At 40.3% G+C, this 22,623-nt stretch overlaps 1 protein-coding gene and 1 pseudogene across 2 annotated transcripts in view; both read right to left on the bottom strand.

The window, feature by feature from the left end:
* The window catches only part of ZDHHC17 (zDHHC palmitoyltransferase 17), a 48,244-nt gene extending 25,938 nt beyond the window's left edge, over positions 1-22,306 (bottom strand). The window contains exons 1-7 of the mRNA XM_035126738.3: positions 22,218-22,306; positions 11,816-11,919; positions 9,287-9,409; positions 7,286-7,363; positions 4,561-4,705; positions 1,901-1,965; positions 318-480 (exon numbers count right to left, since the gene is read on the bottom strand). Of these exons, the coding sequence (XP_034982629.3) occupies positions 318-480; positions 1,901-1,965; positions 4,561-4,705; positions 7,286-7,363; positions 9,287-9,409; positions 11,816-11,919; positions 22,218-22,280 (741 nt within the window). The 5' untranslated portion in view covers positions 22,281-22,306. The remainder of the gene's footprint in view (positions 1-317; positions 481-1,900; positions 1,966-4,560; positions 4,706-7,285; positions 7,364-9,286; positions 9,410-11,815; positions 11,920-22,217) is intronic.
* On the bottom strand, positions 17,874-19,775 carry LOC118077747 (pancreatic progenitor cell differentiation and proliferation factor A pseudogene; annotated as a pseudogene). Its single transcript, XR_015951763.1, has one exon. The product of XR_015951763.1 is annotated as a pancreatic progenitor cell differentiation and proliferation factor A pseudogene (transcript).
* Positions 22,307-22,623: the final 317 nt, after the last annotated feature.

The raw sequence follows: 22,623 nt of genomic DNA, 5'->3' as shown, positions 1-22,623 counted from the left end.
TGTGAAAGGGCTCAAGGAGATAAGGGAGTTAAACTAGCTCAATCCAAGTCATGGCAGCTCAAAGACCAAAGGTGGAGTAGTAAAACCACGAGTGTGGGAGGGAGGGATGGGAGTGTGCATGAAATGGTAGGGACTGAGGGTAGAAAAGCATAGCAGTGAGCATGGGTTTAGAGTAAGAGGAAAGAGGGTTCATGGATATACAGGATGCAAGTGGAAGAACCTCCCATAGTTGTATGAACAGGAGTACCTGATTTTCACATGGATCAGAACCAACCAACAAAATGTGCAGGTTTCTGTTAAAACAAACATAGATTTACCTTGATATTTTGGGCGTCAACATTTGCTCCAGCTTCTAGAAGAAGACTAATCACTGTGGTATTTCCTGCTAGCACTGCCCAATGTAGTGCTGTGTTCTTATGATATTTGTCTCCCAGATTCACTGAGACGTTAAAAGTAAGTAGCAACCGAGTAGGGTCCACACTGCAAAATGAAAGCAAAATTAAATCCATAAAAACATGGACTTATCATTATCTTCATATTAATCCAGGGATCAGATCCCCTTGGAGATAATTTATTTGATCAATACTAATCAGATTTCTTTCTCCAGTATTAAAAGCACTAATGAGCAGGGGGAGGGGATTTTCTTCCATGGAACTCTATAAAATACTCTATAAAATAAGAGTTAATGATTAGGGTTGGTTTTTTTACTCTCTGAGGCAGCATTTTATATCCCAGAAGCAGTTAAAAAAAAGGTCATTAGCAATTTTAAGACAAGACTAGATATTTGATCTGCATTGCATGAATTAATATTCTTCCCCCTACTTATCTCAGATGCCCAAGGGTCAATTTCAACATGAAATCACAAAAATGACATTTCAGCTTATATCTAGGATATTAACAGAGGGAGGGAGTGAGAACACATAGTTCAGTGGTCCCCAAACTGCTATGTGCTAGATGCCGTATGATTCTTAAATGTATTGCATTACTTCTTTTATTTCTTATACTGTACTTTATTTCATTGTATTACAATTTGAATTCCACAGAGTTAAAATTGTGTGTACTTCACAGCCACAGACCATAGTCTGAAAACCCCCAACCTGGTTTAGAAGGCATACAATTGGACCTGCCTTCAAAATGTGATGTGCCTTCTTTCGAAAACAGTATTACTATTTAGCCCCTTTTCAAAAGTTTTATTTTTCTTAACACAGACAATACTGGTGATAGTAAAATCTGAAGAATAATTTGACTACTCAGAAAGCACAAAAAATAGCCAGCTTCTGCTCAGAGTAGACTACTGAAATTAGCAGGGCTAGGTTAGTCATGTTACAGCACCTTTGGTGGGTGCCACTGCCATTGTAAGAGAACAAGGGAGGTGTTCATGGTGAGTTACGGCACTTCTTTTTCTAGAAAAACAGAACTGATTATGTCCATTCATTTCAAAAAGGGTCTATTGTGAGTACTGTACGTTTAATGTTGGATGTAGTTCAAAGATTTTGACTCTTCTTCTCCATAATAATCTAAAGTTGGGACAGAATCAAATTTTGAAAATGGGGGAGGTGCGCTGAACCTAGAAAATACCTTGTGTCTGTCTCTGAAGATGATTAATGGGAAGGAAAGTGTGTAAAAAAAACAACCACTTTGTGTAAATGCCACAAAGACAGATATTTTCAACAAAACATGCTAGGAATGTTGGTCCCAGTGTGACATTTCTGTAATGCTGAATCAGTTTTCTTGCTCAATTGCTCATGAATTCTTAGAAATAAAGCTCCCTTTTAGTAAATAACAAAAAAGATTAACCAACTCTAAGGTAAAAACATATTACACATTTTGTATAGTTCATTATTCTATTTGATTAATACAAAAAGCTTCAGATTGGTCTAGTTTTGAATGAGCAAATTACCTGTGTGTTCTATAAGCCGCCCACATCAAAGGAGTCATTCCATTTTGATCCATCATATCTACATCCTGATGAAAAGAGCAACAGTAATCAGACATGCCCATTTATTGAAGTTGAAGAAAAAATATCAAGGACAAACTTCCAGATGTCTAGTCTGGAAGGGGTCAGTGAATCATTATAAACCAGGGGCAGGAACCTGTGGTCCTTTGGATGTTGTTGGACTCCCAACTTACATAAGCCCCAGTCACCATAGCCAATGGCCCCAGATGATGTGAACTATAGTCCAGGAACATCTGGAAGACCACATGTTTCCCATCTCTGTTAAATGGTGCACTGGTACAGTGATGTAAATAAGCAAATATATTAAATAGTGAGGTTTTCACACACTGCAAAATGCATAATAAACCACACTGTATGCATGTAATATAAGAGATCAAACATCATAATATATGCTACAGCACCACCTGCTGTTACAACTCTGCCATTTTTGCAAATGAACTACCCAAATAATAATATGTACATCTTCCAATCAGAATTAACAATGAAGTAGGAGGAATAAAATAATCACACTGGGCAGGATCCAAAGAAATGTTCAGCTGGTTCTGTGGACCCACTTCTGTTTCTTGAACAGAAGGCTTCCATGCCATGTTTCAAATAGCTTTCAAAGAGGAGGGAACCTTGTTATACATCATAGTGTCTTGTGTAATGTAAGAAAGTTAAGAATCAAGAATATTCCACTCCATAGGTACAAGACTTTGGCAACTTGACTAAAGGAATCTTTGGATGTGAACAATAATCTGAAATTCCTCATGTTTAACAATATCATATTGGTTAAAGTTAATCTACAGTTCAATCTTTTTAAGAGTCACAGATGCTTCAGAAATAATCTGCATATGCAGGGACAAACTCAAAAACCATGAAGATTTGATACAGGTCCATTAGATGTAACTTTGAGCCATGCTTGTCCCATGATAATGAACACTTTTCAACTTGTGCAGCTCAAGGATGTGGAGAGGTTCTTTGGAAATCTGAGACTTACCACATCTGTGCCAGATCCCTGCCCTTCCTGGCTCATTAAAGGGCTAGTGGGCCATGGGCCGAGTGGATAAAAGGGAGTGGTCAATGCCTCGCTTAAAACAAGACAGGGTCTCAGCATGCCTAAAGATGGCAATTATAAGACCTATATGTATTGAAAAAGCCCTCCCTGAATCCCACCATATTGGATTATTATTAGCAAGTTTCCAATACCCCATCTATGGGCAAGGTACTGGAATGTGTGTTGGTATCTCAGCTCCAGGGGTTTCTTGTTGAGATGGATTATCTAGATCCATTTCAATATGGTTTTGGGCCTGGCTATGGGAAACAGACAGCTTTGGTCACCTTGATGGATGACTTACGACAGGGAATTGAACTGGGGGAATGTCTTTGTTGATACTGCTAGACCTCAACTCTGACTGCTAAAGCACGGTGCTGCATCTGCACAGACCTTTTCATACATGCATTTTATTAAGCAGATGCACTATCTAGAATACAAATCTAAGAAAAATATACAGCAATCAGCAGCAGGAAAAAAATTGTGATGCAACATGGTCTGTAAACCGACCATCAGAATAGACCCACTAAAGCTCATTAATGTCAGTGGGTTTATTCAGAGTATAACTTGGTCAGACACAACCCAACAGATTGCATCCAACCAAGTTGTACTTGGAATAAGCCATGTTAACTAACATCGGATACAATGTCATTAACACTTCTGAAGAGAAAATACATTTGAATTATAGCTACCTACCCACACATGCCCACCCTTTAGATTTAGGTAAACCAGAGACATACATGAACAATGTACCTTAAGAATGGAACATCCTTAACGTTATTTTTTTTTTTATTACACATTGAAATTTTACCTAGATATACTCTATTTTCCTTCCCAATCCCTTTTCTTTTTAAGACTGTGCACTTTCAGGCAGGGACTGCTTTATCTTTTAATACAAGTGCAACACTCAAAAACTTACTGACCTTATTATATTCTTCATCATCATCATCATCAATGAAAAGGAGAACAAATTAGTGTTTACCAGTAGAATGTCTTGGCAAAAAAAATGTCAAAACAATTATCTCCACCTAATTAAATTCTGTAATAAAACACTGGTGCCTCCGGTTGTGGACAGGATCCATTCCAGAGCTCCAGTCAGATCCTGAGGTTTCCGCAACCGGAGGGACCGCTTCTGCACATGCACACGCGGCGAAACACTTCCGGGTTTGCCGCTTTCACAACCCAAAGTTTACGTTACCCGAGGGTAATGTAAGCCAAAGTGCTACTGTATGTGATTCTTGAATAATGAAGATCTCAGAGAGAAACATGGAGTAAAATGTGGAGGTCCTACTGCATAGGTATGGTACAACTGATCAAGGGCTTTTATTCAAACAATGCAAAATTGATGGTGCAATCCTAAGCATGATTAATTCAGAAACAACTTTTACTGAGTTAAACAGGAATTACTTTGAAGTAAGTGTGCAAAGAATTACAGCTCTAATAGTAGCTTATTAATCTGGAGGACAACTTCATTTTGTGATATATAAAGATGTGTTTTAAAAACCCAGGAAGACTGGGTCTTTAGATTCTACCACCACTAAAAACTACAGAAAGTTAAGTACATACATACCTGCCCCTTGGCTATTAAATAAGCAACTATCGAGGTATGTCCAAACTGAGCTGCCAAGTGAATACAACTGCATCCTTCTCCATCAATTAATGATGGATCTGCACCATATTTCATTAGCTGTACAACCATTGATAAATGACCCTGTCTGAAATAATAAGAAAGAAGATTGAAAAAGCTTTAGACTGTAGTAAACCACATTAAGAACTTTACATTGACAAATATTAAGGTTCAACAAAATAAGAACTCAAAAACAGGGTTTGCAATTTATTTTGAATCCTAGTTAAGCAACATAGGTTTATTTTTATTTTGGTACAAAAATGCACATATAGAAGGAAGCAAACATGAATCTGATCCCCTGATATCTGGCAGGGACATCTATCCACTAGACACTTTGTCCTAAGTTAAGGAAGACAACATGGTTCCAGAAGTAGAAAGAAGATGCAATGGAAAAAAATGTGGTAGTGTAAACTCATAAGAGCAAGGTCATTTTGATGCCATAAATTTAAAGCAATCTTATAACACTTTAACAGCCATGACTTCACTCTAAGAATCCCGAGAACTGCAGTTTGTTGTGGGTGCTGGGAGTTGTAGCTCTTGGAGGTGACTCCAAACAACTCTCAGCACTCATAACAAATTACAGCTCTCAGGAGTTTTGCAAAAGCCCAATACAATACAAGCAGCACGCAAGGGCACAAGATTCAATCAAGTTTCAATCAAGTATTATTAGTACAAAAAGAAAACAATAAGAGAACCATGTACAAGCGCTGACACAGAAACCAAAACCAAACGTCAAGCAGATAGCATATACAAATAAATACTGAAAGGCAAACCAGTCTTTATGGTCTTTGAGGTTATATAGCGGTCAGCAAAGTGGCAGCAGGTCGAACGAGGTGTCAATGGTAACAGGCTGCCGGCGTTTTTCGCCTGTTTCGCCCATATGACGGGTTTCTTCAGTTTCTCCTTCTGCTTTCAGTTATGTTTAAAGCATTCAAATTTGTATGAAACCACTTATCTTGGTTTAGGCCACAATGCTCAAGTTCTTTTACACAAGGTTCTCTCATGCGGCTTTGATACATTTACATATTCAATTTCTTATATTCAGAGTTTTCTTAGTCTGAGCATGTATTGACTAAGCATGTATTGAAATTGGCAGCATTAGCCCATTATTTCAGTGTTTGTTGTACCTCAGGAGTTTTGCGGCAGGGCAAGCCATGACTGCCAAAGTGGTATAAAGAGTGCTTTATAAGAGTGGTATAAGAGTGCTTTAAATGTATGGCAAGGATGTGACCTGAATAAGCCACACAATGCAATAGATGGAGCACATTTGTGCCAGCTGTTTATTCGAGTCACACAATCCTGGGTGGATAGCACTCTACTTTTGGGTTTTGTTCCAAGAACTCAAAAACATCCTCCCACCCCATTTTTTTTAACTGCTCAAGAATAAGCTACTTTAAATTTACTTAAATCAACTTGTCCTCTTGTCAAAGCCACACAGAAGGTAAGAATTTTATTTGGTGTATTTCTAGTCATTAATAATTTGGACAGTCAAGCACCTGGAAGTTCTATCTTTCTGTAACTTAACCAATCTGTTTTTAAAACTTCCACATGGTTTTTATTGTCTATGCTCGTGACAGATTTTAAAATACTGTATTTTGTTTTGAATAGCAGTATACAAATATATTCATACTATCTATAAACAGACTATCTATAAATAAAATCAAGAGAGGACATGAGTGAAAGTGCCTTTCTGTCACTGTTGTTCCCCAGCAACTGATAATCAGCAGCATGCTGCCTCCAATCCTGAAGGCAATATAGAATCATCATTAATATAATAATAAATAATAATAATAATAATAATAATAATAATTTATTATTTATACCCCGCCCATCTGGCTGGGTTTCCCCAGCCACTCCAGGTGGCTTCCAACCGAATATTAAAAATAATACAGCATCAAACATTAAAAACTTCCCTGAACAGGGCCGCCTTCAGTTGTCTTTTAAAAGTAAAATAGTTGCTTATTGCCTTGACATCTGCTGGGAGGGCGTTCCACAGGGCAGGCGCCACTACCGAGAAGGCCCTCTGCCTGATTCCCTGTAACCTCACTTCTCGCAGTGAGGGAACCGCCAGAAGGCCCTCAGCGCTGAACCTCAGTGTCCGGGCTGGACGATGGGTGTGGAGACGCTCCTTCAGGTATACAGGACCAAGGCCGTTTAGGGCTTTAAAGGTCAGCACCAACACTTTGAATTATTAGCCATTGATAGCCTTATCCTCCATTAATTCGCTTAATCCCCTTTTAAAGCTATTCAAGTTGGTGGCCATTACCGCATCTTTTGGTAATAAAAGCCTTAGTTTAACTATGCACTGTCAAGAAGTACTTCTTTTTGTCTGCCCTGACTCACTTACCATTCAACAACACTGGATGACCCAGATTCTAGCATGATGACAGAACGGAAAAACATCTTCATATCCATTTTCTCCACACCTTGCATAATTTTATTTGCACCTATCATGCCTGCCCCCACCCCTTATCTCCCTCCTGCCTCAACGAAGAAACCCCAAACTTGTAATCTTTCTACATGAGGAAATTTCTCCAGCCTCTTGATCATTTTGGTTGCATTTTCTGCATCTTTTCCAGCTCTTCAATGTCCTCTGAGATGCAGTATTTAATAATCAACAAATTTCCTCTGACAAAACTGAAGAGAAAAATGCTGAAATCTTCCCCACCTTGTTGCCCAGTGAAGTGGTGTGGAGTTGAGGTCCCCTCCTAGCTGGTCAACAATAGCACCTTTTGATATGTAGTACCTGCAGTCATAAAACAGGGGCAAATGTAGTAATGCAAGATACTGGTAGTAATTAAAGACATGGTTATAAAGAGGTGTAACACGTTAAGAGTAACTATGGAAATGAATATAATTTCACAGCTTGCCCGGTAATTATGTTCTCCTTTATAACAGCAGCTTAAAATTAAGGAGAAACCAGGTACTTTTAAAGTGACTAGAGGTTAAATAACATATTTATAATTATCATTTATTTTAATATACAGCAATTAACTAAGGAAAAAAGTTTTGACATGGGAGAGTATCCATGCCATCAGCATTACTTTTTGACTGAGGAAAGAAAATCACACCACACACAAGTCCATATCCACTGTAGAGAGGAAACACTGCAATTTAAAACATCACAACTCAAGGAGCATCCTCAGAAATCTTATGGGCAGTGTAAAGCCAGTGTTCAACATCAACCTCCTTGTACATCTGCAATGCTTTCTTTTGAGTGCCCCTCACTGATAAGGTGGATGATGACTGGAGAAAGGATATTTTCCATTGTGACACACCATTTATGGAATTTCTCCCGCAAGAATGCTTGCCTATGCATCTATCTCAGGCATCCCCAAACTTCAGCCCTTCAGATGTTTTGGACTACAATTCCCATCTTCCCTGACCACTGGTCCTGTTAGCTAGGGATCATGGGAGTTGTAGGCCAAAACATCTGGAGGGCCGCAGTTTGGGGATGCCTGATCTATCTTTTCAGTGTCAAAACAACTCCTTTCTATTCTTTGGGGCCTTAAAAGCAAAGTTTTTTATTTGTTGTTTTTCTACATTTATCTTATTTTTTTAAAAAATGGTCTCCCTATTCTGCTTTCTTGAAGTTTTTTGTTATTGTTCATAGATTATATATGCAGTATATATACAGTATATATACAGTATATATATATATATATATATATATATATATATATATATATATATATATGGAATCTTATGAATAAAATCTCAGAAATTGCATTTCCATAGAGCTCATTAATATGAGCAAACTGATATCCACAGTTCTAGTGAAATCCATAGCTATTAGGAGGCTGCATAAGAAGTCTGTTGATGGTCCATGTTCCCCTCGGCACTAACCAGTGTTTCTGTGATTCTCTGATGACCTGCCTAACAGCAGATCCTTTTCAGATCAGTTAACACAGGTAATGGAACATCACTGCACAGGAAAATTGAAATATACTGTTAAAAAAAACTATTAATCAGAGCAGTATGTATCATAAAATTGTAGTTAAAACACACCTAACATCTTCAAAACTATTTAAAAACAATACACATGAAATAATTATCATTACCACATACATAAAATCAATAGGTAAGGAGTGGCAAAGGACATGTACTGCTACACTAAAACAGCGACTCCTTGCAAATGCAGGACAAATACTACGTGGCACTTGTAAAAGTGCAAGTTCTGCAGATATAAGCAGTCAACTTGGCATGTGTGGGCTGTGTGATTCTTGAAGTAAGCTGGCCCTAAGTTGTTAAGGCCTTTATATACAATTAGTAAAACCTTGAATTTGGACCAGAAACAAACTGGCAGCCAGTGCAAATCTTTGAGCACATGTATAATATGTTGACAGAATCTCACTCCCATCAGTAATCATGATGCAGCGTTCTGCACTAACTGCAGTTTCCAGGTCAGCCACAAGGCAAGCTCCACGTAAAAGTGCATTGTGGTAATGCAACCTTGAAGGAACCAATGTGGCCAAGAAGGGTCACACTCTTGTACCTGCAGAAGTTGGTAGAATGAAGCTTTGGGGAGTAACACAAAACCATGCAGTATAAAAAGTCATAACTATTTAAATTACTTGTCTTTAATGCACTCATTTATTCTAATATAGCAGGGTTTTATTGATGTATGCTTCTAAAGATGAATTCATTTTGGTAGGAGAGTACTACTTACTTCACTAAATCTAATCTGTTGTTGATTGCAGCCCAGTGAAGAAGTGTAACATTTTCTTTATCTGGTTGCCGTACGTCATAGCCTGCTTCCACCAGCTCTCGACAACGTTCATAAATTCCATACCTAGACAAAAGATTCTATTATGATAATCAGATATTTTGGACTAATAAAGGCAAAGCAGATTTGAATCCTAATAACTTATTTTAAATATACTGCGTCTGTGATTTTAAAAACATAGGACACAATCTATTAAAAAAAACCAGTGTGTCCCCATGGAGCTCAGTTACTTTATTTTCCTTCCTCAGATGTTCCTTGGTGCAAGCTGTAGTTTATTCACAATCTACCCTTCACATACTTCCAAGGTCCCAGATGTCAAGTTGTGCTTGCCCTTCACAATCAATTATTTCAACAAAAACTGAATACATTGTCAGCACTGAAACCAAGGTGAGGCCAAATTTGTTGGTCATATTAGATTAATCACAGTAAGAATGTATATTTTATGATACTATTGCAAGCCTTGCATTTTACTGTTTCTAAATACTTAAGCAAATGGAGCAAGATCTAATTAAGTCATACCTGGAGTAAACCTACTGAAATAAGTGAAAATTTACCTGCCCATTGATTTAAATAGTTTTACTCCAAGTAGGACAAACATTGGATATCCCCCATGATTAATTACCCTCAACTACATTTCTGCTCTTCAGGTATGTTTTTCTATAAATGTGTATATGTATATGTATAGAAAGAGAGACATAAATATCTAAACACATAAACATATTCCATTGCAACTACCATATGTTAAAGTACAGTGTGTGTAATTCTCAAATACAAGAGTTCACAATGGCAAAAGCATCAGTACTCCATAGAATGAAAAGAAAAAAGGCTCTTCAGCTGAATATACAGTAGATCTGCAACTTATGTGGCGCTTATGTTCCAGGGATTGCGCCTAAAGCCAAAATCGCATATTGTCAAAATCCATTTGATTTAATGGCAGGTAGGATTGCCAAAGTCATTCCCCCCCCCCAAACCCCACCCTCTTTCTTTACTTCTTCTTTTTTGCCACTCAGGTAATGTTGAATGTGCACAAGTTAAATGCATGCAAGTTGCAGACTTACTGTACCACACTTTAAGTATCCTAACTTATTACAGTGCCTTGTAAGACTCCATAATACTTCTGCAGTTTAGACAAAATTGTTTTCAAGTTTACTTTTACACATTCAAATGCAAAATTCAGGTTTACTTTGCATAACCAAAGCAAAAGTAACATAAACCTTCGATCTACTGTAAACCATTAATTTTGGGCTTTACTATTAACTAAATGCACAATCTTAGCTTGTTCAGGGACAGCAGAGAAGAAAATTAGTGTTCAGATATTAAAACACTGTTGCTATTTTTAGGCAAAACATTAGATGGTGCTCACTTCCACATTTCTCTTAAGTTTGAAACAGCTTTTACCAATATCCTAAGGTAAAACACTATCATCACCATTTATATTTGCATGAAATCATCTTCCAGCTGTTATCCAGTTTAACTTACAACCTGAAACTGGATCTTGGGAACAGAAGGGAGATAATTCATCTTCAATTTTATCTCATTTTCATCTCCAAGTTATCACATTTGTAAGACAAACACCTTTATTCTAGTATTACTGCTATGGGAAGAACAATGCATATTCTTCTGCATGACCATGATTCTATTAAGTAAATCTTAATACTAGACTATGAAGAGAGGGGAAATATAGAAGAGATTAAATACAAGTTCCTATTCTCTTGGCTCTTCCATTATTAAAACTGCTGTTGGTGGCACTCTGCATAGGTAGCTGCTTGAATGAAGAGATATGATTCAAGTTAAATATAATCACATCTGAGAAATGAGAGAAGGCAGAAAAATAGCTACATCCCTTAAGGTGTACTGTTTCCATGCTGTAGTGCAGGGGTCACCAATGTATCACCTACATGCACCAGTGTCTGCCAATACTTCCTCCGTCTGCAAAAGGTCTCAGTAAATGTCCTCTCAAAACTCCACAATGCACAAGTGATTGTTTGCTCTTCCTTTGTTTCCGCTTGTGCTGGGTTAGTCTCTCCTACACTGAACACAGCCCCTTAAACATGTCCACATTTCATTGAATACCAGGACTGGACACCCACCCTCCCATCTTTCTACTTTCTCACTTTAACAGTTGGTAGCAACAGCTGCAGCATTAGGAGAGTAATAGTGTGTTAAGTAGCTGGCAGGAAGCGGGTAGTAGGGGTGGCGAACAGAGGACTGGTAAAAGGTAACTGGGCAAATATACTCTGTGATGCTTTTATTCTAATTATTTTAACACTCACATTATTGGATTCTTAAACTGAAGCTACAGACAAACAAGACTGAGGTGTGTTTGCATACTATTCTTTCCTCCACAGACTTTTCAAGAAGTACCAGTCCAAAATTGCTATTCCGTTCCTCAAAACCTTTATGCAGACATTTTCAGAGGATTGTTTTCCACATGGTGCCAACATAGACAAGCTGTCAAATGAACCCACTTACTGTGTAGCTTTGACGATATCCCATGTGCTATAATCATCAATGTGACTTTTGCGCCCAAGAGATTCACTGTATCCATGGGTATAATGTGCTTGGGGCTTGATTTCCTACAAAAAGAAGTTCATTACACTATTAGATTCATTTTAAGATTTCTAAAACAGAAGAAAAGCTCTGCTGCATCAGGCAATTGGTCCATCCATTCCAGCATGATGTTCCCCCAGAGTGGTTGCAGTGAACCCCATCTTAACTACGGGCTAATTTATGGTTATTTAAAGTCTGGCACCTGGAGACTTAGGGAAGTTAAGCAAGAGAAAGATTTTGTTTTAGAGCAAAACTGGTAAAAAAAAGTGTGCCGGGAGCTAGAACTTTATCAAGAAACAGTTAAACTTATACAGTTTAAATTCAGTGAATGTTACAGACTTCTAAACAAGGTGGTAAATCCACAGTTTCTTAAGCTAATTATATAGGTGTTACAGCTCAGTTCCTAATACTTGGGTTCCTAAACAAGGTGGTTCTTTCTGTCAGTTTCCCAATCTTCTTTAAATCACACTCCTGAGGCTTCTCTAGTAGTGTAACAGACCAAGGGATCACCACACCCCTCCAACTGGTTTAGGATTCTTCTCTTTCTCTATCCCCTTCTTACTGAATGGAGTAAAGCTGAGCTATGGAACTCCTGGCCATGAGGAAAACACTATGGCAAAGCAATATCCAAAGATGGATTATATATCAGTACAAAATGGTGTCAGTAATTCTCAACTGATAATGCCACATTCTGCTTCCATCTGCCAATACGTTGAGACTGGCTGTGTCACTGCACCACCATTTTGTGACTGGTGGGCATCAGCAATTTTCAGCCACCTCTAGTGGGCCCTAGAGAACCCCTGACTTAAAAGAATTATTTCAACAATTCTATGTTGATTTCAGTGCAGATTATACTATTTAAGGCATTGGTTTCTAAATAGCAACCTGTGTAAGTTACGAGAGAGAGTAAATAAGGGACCCAGGTGGCGCTGTGGTTAAACCACTGAGCCTAGGGCTTGCTGATCAGAAGGTCGGCAGTTCGAATCCCTGCGACGGGGTGAGCTCCCGTTGCTTGGTTCCAGCTCCTGCCAACCTAGCAGTTCGAAAGCACGTCAAAATGCAAGTAGATAAATAAGAACCGCTACAGCGGGAAGGTAAAGGGCGTTTCCATGTGCTGCTCTGGTTTGCCAGAAGCGGCTTTGTCATGCTGGCCACATGACCTGGAAGCTATACGCCGGCTCCCTCGGCCAATAATGCGAGATGAGCGCGCAACCCCAGAGTCGGTCACGACTGGACCTAGTGGTCAGGGGTCCCTTTACCTTTACCTTATATATGAACAATATGCAAGTGTTGACATTTGACAGAAAATGGATTTAGATTTAACAGATGCACTAGCTTCTGGGGGGGGGAATTAAAAAAATCCAGAGTTTGGAAATGTCACAAAAGGGAAATGTCACAAAAGTATGGCAAGTGTTCAAGTTCTCTGGCTAGATGTCACACAAAGCAGGGAGTATGGCAACTTAAAAGCTTGTCACACATGTGTGTGACTTTTTGGCTTGTCCTAATAAAGATACTGTCTAACTATAGATTTTGGAATTTATTCTCATGGACCAACACAACTAGCTTTCATTTTTTTATGTAGATTTTAGGAAATCATTTTGGTTTGCTTGAAATAATTGATAACTAGTTTAAAACAACTACTATAGGAGGAAGGGAATACACAGTTACACAGCAGACACAGAATATCTTCATCTCTTGCATTGTGCCACAGCTTTCCAAACTTCCAAGCTTTCTATGTAACAGAACCCTTCAATGAAATTGGAAACCACAACCAATGCCAGTGATGAATTCACAAAATAGACTGATGGAAAAGATTCTACAGCATTCTATCAGTCACCCCTAATTTAGGGAAAGTTGTGAACAGTAAAATGGGCCAATCCCTACATACAATGGAGATTTAGTACGAGTCACTGCTTCCCTTATATGCATGTTTCAGTAAGATAACCCAGCTTCTTCTGCTACTGGATAATTTAGAAGGGTACCTGGCAGTTGAATTATTTGTCAAGAATCTGTTCATTTCAAACCCAATTATAGATGATAACCAATCCTTCAGGATGAGAAATCCATCTAATGTCTAGTGACAAATATTCAAATTCAGTTGGGAGAAGCTGCAAATGTAAAGCAGACTGCATATTGCAAGTACCTAAAGGAACATCTTGATTCCACTTCCTAAGGAAATGGAAAAACACTGCATCATTGTTTTCATTTTTCCATCCAGAGCACCAAGAATAACTCAATCTATTATAATTCCAGGATCTTCTTACCCTTGCTGGTGACCACAAAAAGTGACACTAATCGATACATTATTGCATTAAGCCTATTTGAGATGAGGTGCCACTAGGCAGAGTTGTGGCTACTACCTTTCTAACAGAATAGCAGCTGAGTAAAGGAAAAAGGTACAGGGGACCCCTGACCATTAGGTCCAGTCATGACCGACTCTGGGGTTGTGGCGCTCATCTCGCATTACTGGCCGGTACAGCTTCCAGGTCATGTGGCCAGCATGACAAAGCTGCTTCTGGCGAACCAGAGCAGCACACGGAAACACCATTTACCTTCCCGCTTAAAGCAGTACCTATTTATCTACTTGCACTTTAACGTGCTTTCGAAAGCAAACAGCACTAACAAATTGCATTTTTTCAAATATTCAAAAATAATTCTCATAAACTAATAGAAAACAATAGCGGAATTTTATTCAGCAAGAATCAGTCATTTAACTAACTGATTAATCCTGCACATTCTCCAATATGCTTATGCTGTTTTTACATAACAAAGCGATGGACAGATGCATGACCAGAGCTTTTAATCCAAACACTGCAATTGGAGGTCAGAAAGATCATGTGATTTCATGCACAGATGGATGGCATGGAATAAGCTGTCACTTTTTTTTAATGGAGCATTCATATTAGTTAAATTTTACTCATTCAAGCTGAAATACACATGCATTAAAATCAATGGGAGATTTTCCTCTATTGACTTCACCAGTCCGTAGAATCTGCTGTGTCAATCTATGTTTTTTAAGAAGTATTAAAAAGGTCAAGTATTCTTGTCAAACTGTTTTTCTATACTTACATAACATCTGTAAACATTTGTTTACTAAGAACACCTTTTTAACAGCATATGGATTTAGTTAAATTTCTAAGAATAGAATTTGTTCATGAGGCATAAATTTCAATGGGGGAAATATAACAAAGACTTTACCAAAAACCTGGGTATAATAGAATCTACAGTTAAGCATGCTTAAACTCTCTTGATTTCAGTAAGATTTACACATGCTCAACTATGTAGTGTATTATTAACATTATCAGCATATCATTACCATTCTCAGCAGCGAGCCAGACCAAGGCATTTTACTAAATAGTTTTTAGAGGAAAAACTTGTATAGTCATCCCAGAACAACAGTAAAAGATGGAAGTAGAAAAATTTCATATTTATTGAAATGTGACCGATTATCCTACATTATATTGGCATGAAGTCCTTGCTTCAAATCTCTGTCAAATTGAGCAATCTACACTTTTTTAAAATAAAAATAAAAATCTCATCCTAGTCCTAATCTGTTATATGGAGACAAGAATACCATTCTATTTTACAAACTGCTAAAAAGTGTTTGGATTAGAGAAAGTTATCAGCAGTCTCCAGGAAAAACTGAAATCTGCATCCTTCCCCATCATAAAGTAGACCAGGCATCCCCAAACTTCGGCCCTCCAGATGTTAGCTAGGGATCATGGGAGTTGTAGGCCAAAACATCTGGAGGGCCGCAGTTTGGGGATGCCTGAAGTAGACCAAGCTACTTGTGAAAGGACAGAGACTGCTATCTGTTGTCCTACCCATGCAGAGATGTAGATCTTTGATGTTCCATTGTCCTATTCCAGTGTTTCTCAAACTTGAGTCTTTAGCTACTGTTGAACTACAACTCCCATCATCCCTAGCTAGCTAGACCAGTGGTCAGGGAGAGTGGAGTGGAGACCCACCAACTAGTGGAGTGGAGATCCAAGTTTGAGAAACGTTGTCCTATTCCATTGCCCCACCAAAACTATCCCACTCTCTACTGTAGGTCTTCAGAAATGGGAGGCAGTGGAGGTTGGAAAGCAGTTACGAAGCAGCTACACAACTAGAAAAGGAAGTTGGGGACATGGAAGGGACACATGAATAAAAGAGCAGGGTTCTTCCATCTCTACATACACCACACAAAACTACAAACAGTATCAGACAGTCTTTAATATGCCACAGGAAACCCTGTGTTAAACGCAAAGAGCTATGTGAAGAATTAGAACAGCTGCTAGTGCTATTTCACAGCCATTTGCAAACAAAGAGTTCCTGGTACATTCATGCAGGTAAATTATCCAGCAATTCTTTTGATTCCACTTGAGCAGCAGCCTGCACACATGGAAAAACCTATTTGGGTTTTAGTTTCACTTTTCTAGTTCAACCCTCTGTTGTTTTCGTTGCAACAGAAAACCTGACCGCTATTCTAGCATTCATCACATTTTATTTAAATCAGTGCAGCCTATTTTGACATAAAAGCAACTGTCCAGCAGGGAACAATGGAAAGGAGATCACTGAAAAACTTTATGGCATGCACCAATGTTTTGTGCACATAGGCAAATGAATGTTTTACAAGCCAACTCTTAAGTAACTTACAGGAATTAAACAGTACCTTGCAGGGATAGTTCTTACACTGCAGACATGGGCTGGAGCTACCAAGTTTAGACAGAGGATCTTAGTCACATTTGTTAAATAAACGCAAGTGTTTATCAAGACTACTTACCATCTCATGAAGCATGTTTGAAGTTGTTTGTATAACAAAATAGCTTGAATATCATATGTGCTAATGATACTCAGTTCCGTTGTATCTCAGGTGAGGCCTAAACCAGGGTCCAGATGCAGAAATGGACTGGATGAGAGTCAATAAGCTGAAACTGAATCCTGGCAAGACTATGGGTGGGTGGATTCCAATCCAGGAGTTGGGTAATGAACCCAACCTATTTTAGATGGAGTTGCACTTCCTGTAAAGGACTGCATATGCCATTTGAGAGTGCACCGTTGACTCTTCTTTGTTCATAGGAGTCCAGTGGCTATGGTGACTAGGAGTGCCTTCTACTGGATTTGGCTGATATATCAAATGCTCCAAGTCTTGGACCATCACAGCCTGGCTTCTTTGACCCTTCTAGACTGGATTACTAAGGTAAAGGTAAAGGGGCCCCTGACCATTAGGTCCAGTCGTGTCCGACTCTGGGGTTGCGACGCTCATCTCGCTCTATAGGCCGAGGGAGCCGGCGTTTGTCCGCAGACAGCTTCCGGGTCACATGGCCAGCATGACAAAGCTGCTTCTGGCGAACCAGAGCAGCACATGGAAACATTGTTTACCTTCCGGCCGGAGCGGTCCCTATTTATCTACTTGCACTTTGATGTGCTTTCTAACTGCTAAGTGGGCAGGAACTGGGACCGAACAACAGGAGCTAACCCCGTTGCAGGGATTCGAACCGCCGACCTTCCGATCAGCAAGCCCTAGACTCTGTGGTTTAACCCACAGCGCCACTTGGGTCCCAGAGACTGGATTACTATAATGCCCTCAATGCAAAGTTCTCTTTGAGGTTGGTTTGGAAGCTGCAGTTGGTACAGGGTGCTGCAGTGAGGTTACTTGGTGGAGTGTCCTACTGTGCACCTATTGTACCACTCATTAAGGAGTTGCAGTGACTGTCAATGAACTACTGGGTCAACTTCAAGGTTTTGGTTTTAACCCATAAACCTCTGAAAAATACCTGCAGGAGCCCTACTACCCTGCTTAAGCACTGTGCTCAACTGCAGCGCCCCCCCCCTTTTTTTAGAAGGTTGCTCAGGATTTTTAGTTTCCATCAGATGAGTACAAAACAAGAATTAAGTGTTAATAAGGCTTTGTTGGGTGGGGAGAGAGGGGAGACGATGCAGCTGCATTGACAAAAAAAAAAGTTGTAGAAAAAGATGGTACAGAAGATTTCTTCCCTCCCTTTTTGTTACCTTTTTTGCTTTTATAAAAACCTACGTACATCTAATAAGTACTCAAAGCAGCCTGCTCTACTCTACAGGAAGGGGGAGTGGAAAATGGGTTCTGCCTCCTAGTGCTCAAGTCAGAAGCGTCCATCCAGGGACAGTCAGCCACCTCATGCAGTGGGACCCGCGTTCAGTTTGCTGGGCTCACTGGCATAGCGCTTCCTCATTACATCCTGAGCCAGGCCACATGTAATCATGCAGTTCACCACCTTTAAAGTTCCTGGGATCTCTGGGGATTCAGACACAGTTGTCATGACTGGGTGGGTCGTCTTTCCAAAGAAGAAGCTGGCCCACCAGTGCCCAGGATCAGTCTTGGAGAAACCTGGATGGTGAGGGATGACTTCCCCATATTCAGCATTTCCACAGGAGCTGTTGCTGGAAATGGAACCCAGACACCTTTGGTAGCAGGCGTGGGTTGCCACAAGGGAGCCACTTGGCAGCATTGCTGCCATGTTTCTTTGTTCTTGTGGAAGTTGTAAACCCTTTAAGACTGTGCTCAGCAAAATCCTAGTTGTTTCAGACCACAGGTGACCTGGCTCGGGGGGGGGGGGCACGGACGCTAGGTGATGGAGCCCGTTTGCAAAGGAGATACTAGGACTACACTCCAGCACACACACAAACACTGAGGCGTATATGGATTTCAGAGGCCCTTTTTGTTGTGCCACAATCTTGTTTAGTAACAACTAGTGGGAGGGTCTGTCCTCCATAGCTGCCCACTTCCTATAGAATTACTTCTTTTTGGAGTTCCAATAAGCACAAATGCTGAGGATATTTCTGTGTTTGTTAAAAATATACCTGCACACTCAAGGCTCTTTGATGTTTAATGTCAGGAATTAATTAATGGTGTGGGACTTTTACATTCTAGCTAATCACCAGTCATCTGCAGCACAGAGTTAGGGCTTCCATGCTATTGACCCAAAAGCAAGAGTCACTCAATTTTGCACTTTTTAGGGTATTTAAAAATGTGCAAACTTATGTTTTAATTCTGCAATTAAAAATGTGTGCATTTATTTAGTGTCAGTTACTACTGACACAAGTGCTACTACAGTCATGATCACGTACTACCTGGAGGTTAATAAGAAGTGTTATCCTGATATCAGCCGAGACCCACTCCTTCCATTAAAACCCCTACTCACAGTTCCATTTACTTGGCAGTCTCACACCATCTCTGTGTCTACAGTCCATATGCTCCATCTCTAAAATTACCTCTGAAGTTGTGAGACTGGAACAAAATATTCTTATCTGCCTCTGCCAGGTCTCATACCAGAAAAAGCAACAAAAGAGCCCTGCTGGATCAAACCAAACACCTAACCAGTCCAACACTCTGTTTTTACAGGGGCCAACTACCATGCCTATGGGAAGCCTGCAAGCGAGACCCAAGTGGAGCAGTACTCTCCCCACTTGTGATGCCCAGCAACTAGCATCAGGTATAGTGCCTCTGACTGTGGAGGTAGAACATAGCCATCATGACTAACAGTTATTAATAGATCAATCCACCATGAATTTGTCTAATCCCCATTCAAGTTGGCGGCCATTCGTTTATCATTTCCTTATTATATATCCATCATTAAAATTATTTAGCTATCATTAAAAGGTTAATCAACATTCAATGACCGGATAGCCTTTAAATGTATCATATGTGGCTTTCTCAACAAAATACTACTTGTAGTTGAGCATGAAAATAACTACACAGAAAAAGAATTATGGCTTTCATTAACTGTAGATACTTAACTACACCATGCATGAACATTGCTGAGAACAAAGGCCCAGATACAATACTATAATCAAAATTTGTCTTCTTTTCCCCCCTTTTCTTTTTTGACATTCAGTGACTGTGTTCGGGATCATGCTAAACCACAGTTTAGCATGATGGGAATGAGCTGCAGTGAACCTTAGACTCGAGGCAGCAATGCTTCTGAATATCAGTTGCTGGAAAGCACAAAAGGGCAGAGTGCTCTTGTACTTGAATCCTGATTGCAGGTTTCCCACAGTCAGTCACTATGAGAACAGGATACTGGACTAGATGGGCCATTGGCCTGATCCAGCACAGTCTTCTTATGTTCTTACATGCTCCATCATTCTCATTCTTCCTCTGGTACAGCTGCATCAAATTTGGAAGCTTTTGCTTCTTTTTTATTTAACCACAGTTTGTTGTATTGTATAAACTAACAGTGATTAATGTTAACTCTTTGTCTGAAACAAGCTAACATCCAACACAGTTCATTGGCTCATTTTCATGTTGGCACTCTCACTGGCAAAGTTCCCAACTAGTGGATTGTGTTGATGTTTCTAGAGGTGCTGGGCACATATCTGCTATTTATATGCCATTTTTAAATTTTCTGATTGTGTCACCCATCTGCTTCCTGGGCTGACCATACGCAGTCTATGGTGGTGATTATACCAGCACAGTGGTGATCTCCCTAGCTCCCCTCCCCAATTGGTGTATAGGATTGCTATGTAAAATACCCCCAAGTGCATAGCATTTTCTTAGCCATGTCTTGCTACTTCTTTTTATTAGTCTTTACTTGTTACTTTATTTGTTTTTACAATAAATATTTTATTGTATACCTTCAATTACGTAATCTTTCAATGATGAAATCAAAAGGAAAAGGATTATCAAATTTAAGATACAGTCTTAGACAAATGCTCAATAAGTTGACTAAGAAAAATACCATCTGCTCAGTAAAAAACAAACCCAAACACACCGATATTTGGCACACATTTTAGGGACATAATTAACCAAAGCATGTCCTTCATTATACTATGTAGGAAGCAGCTACAAACCTACAAAAATGGCCTTCAAGTCCATTTATTATAGGGCTGCAGCCCTATAAAGTGATTAGATTTTCAGTACTAGAATATTGACAAGTTAAAGTTTCAAAATAAGATGACTACCAAGGGATTTTCTTGGTACAGGTTATCTCTGCTACTGTTCCACCACCAGCATTTGAACAGCAAAATATAAAATGTCCCTGCTATACTGGAAGACTAGATTGGATTTAAAAAATGTAGAAGACATATAAATCTTTCAAAGAAAGGAAAGCACAATGGACAGAGAAACAATTGGAGTTGGGTTTTTTTAAGTGCACTGGCATTTTTAAGTGCACTGGCAGGTAACTGAGAAACAACTAAGACACCTATCAATGACAACATAGAGCACTATTCATTAGGTGCCCATAACACCACTGCAGTCATCTTCCTGATAGTCATGCTTATGAAAGTAGAAAAGAAATTGGTGTTTCCCAGCAACTGATTGCCTGGAAGCCAGTAAATCTTACAAAGAGGTCTATTCTTTGTAAGTACAGTATATAACTAATTATCTGTAACTAATGCAACTTCCAGAAACTGTGTTAATCTGTCAGAGAGAAAAACATACAGTAACTTTGTAACACCTTTAAAAGCTAACAAATATACTGTGTCTTAAAAACCAACAAATACATTACGCCTTTAAAAGATTAACAAAAGTTTATATCCCATAATAAATATGCCCATCTTCAGAGAGCTACCACACTCTCTGTTCCCTAATTTATAGGACCAAGCTGTAAGCCACAATAAGCCCCAAACTGTAAAGTGAAAAGGGAGAGGGGAGATCAATGACTCCACAAGACCAGAGAGAGTATTGCTCTTGTTTAAATCTAGCTCTGAATCCTTTTACCCAAACACGCAGAGAACAGCCAAACCAGAAAGCTGCCCTGGGGGCCCCTAAATTGTGCAACTGCGGGCTTGGGCCATTAGGAGGTTCAAAAGCCTTTTTCAGCGTTTAACTAGAGGAGTGTGATACTTCTCTCTTGAGGTTTTTGAGTCTCAGGACCCCCCCCCCTTTCCCCCCCTTTTTAAAGTAAACTCAAGGCACCTGCAGTGCCCTCGCTCCTTTATGTATAATTAAGGGAAGGCGGCTCACGGGGTACGGATTGCCCAGCTCCATCCAGTTTCCACCCCAAATATCCTTGTGAGGGAATCAGAATTAAGGAAAGCGGGGAGACAGGGCAAAGCCTCGTCCTCTACCTACCCACCCCTGCTGGGCACTAGGGAGCTTGCCTGCCCAGCCTGTTCCCTTCCCCTCCCCGCAGCCCGGGCCAAGGCGCACCCTCCGCCGCTGCTTCTCCCTCCCAGACAATCCTGCCCGCGCCTCCGGGCCAACCTCCGCCCCCGCCTGGGAAAGGAGTGCCAAGAGGAGGGCGGAGGCCTCCGCTGCCGCCGCCACTTTCCGCTCCTGCTCCTCCTCCTCGCCGCCACCCAGCTTCTTCTCCAGGCTGACGGGGTTGCGAGGGAGGCCTTAAAGCCAGCAGGGCCTCACCTCAGGGTGCAGGATAGGGACGCAGCCCGCTTCTTTCTCGTACTCCTCTAGAGGCGTCGCCATCTTGGTGCGAACGCGCCTCCCGCTGCATGCCGGGTAACGCGCTCCCTCACGACCTCGCTCCTGCTCTCTCGCGCTCTGCGCCGGTGGGGGGGGGGAGGAGAGGGATAGCCGAGCGCGAGAGAGGAAGCGAACCCTCTCCAGTAGTAGCCGCTGATCCCCGCTCACGCCCGTGCTTTTGCTGCGCGTGGATTCTAGATAGGGCCCTAGATGGGGGTGGGGGGGAAGGCCCCCTAGGTCCACCCACGTCACCCAAAGCAAATGACAGCGGCCCATATGTAGAGGTGCTTCAGAAAGGTGCCATGTGTGGGCCGGTACCCCCGAAGCCAGGATGTCCCACACACAG

Source organism: Zootoca vivipara, chromosome 9 (assembly GCF_965207765.1).
Source record: "Zootoca vivipara chromosome 9, rZooViv2.hap1.1, whole genome shotgun sequence".
NCBI lineage: Eukaryota > Metazoa > Chordata > Lepidosauria > Squamata > Lacertidae > Zootoca > Zootoca vivipara.
This window is presented reverse-complemented; position numbering and strand designations above follow the sequence as displayed.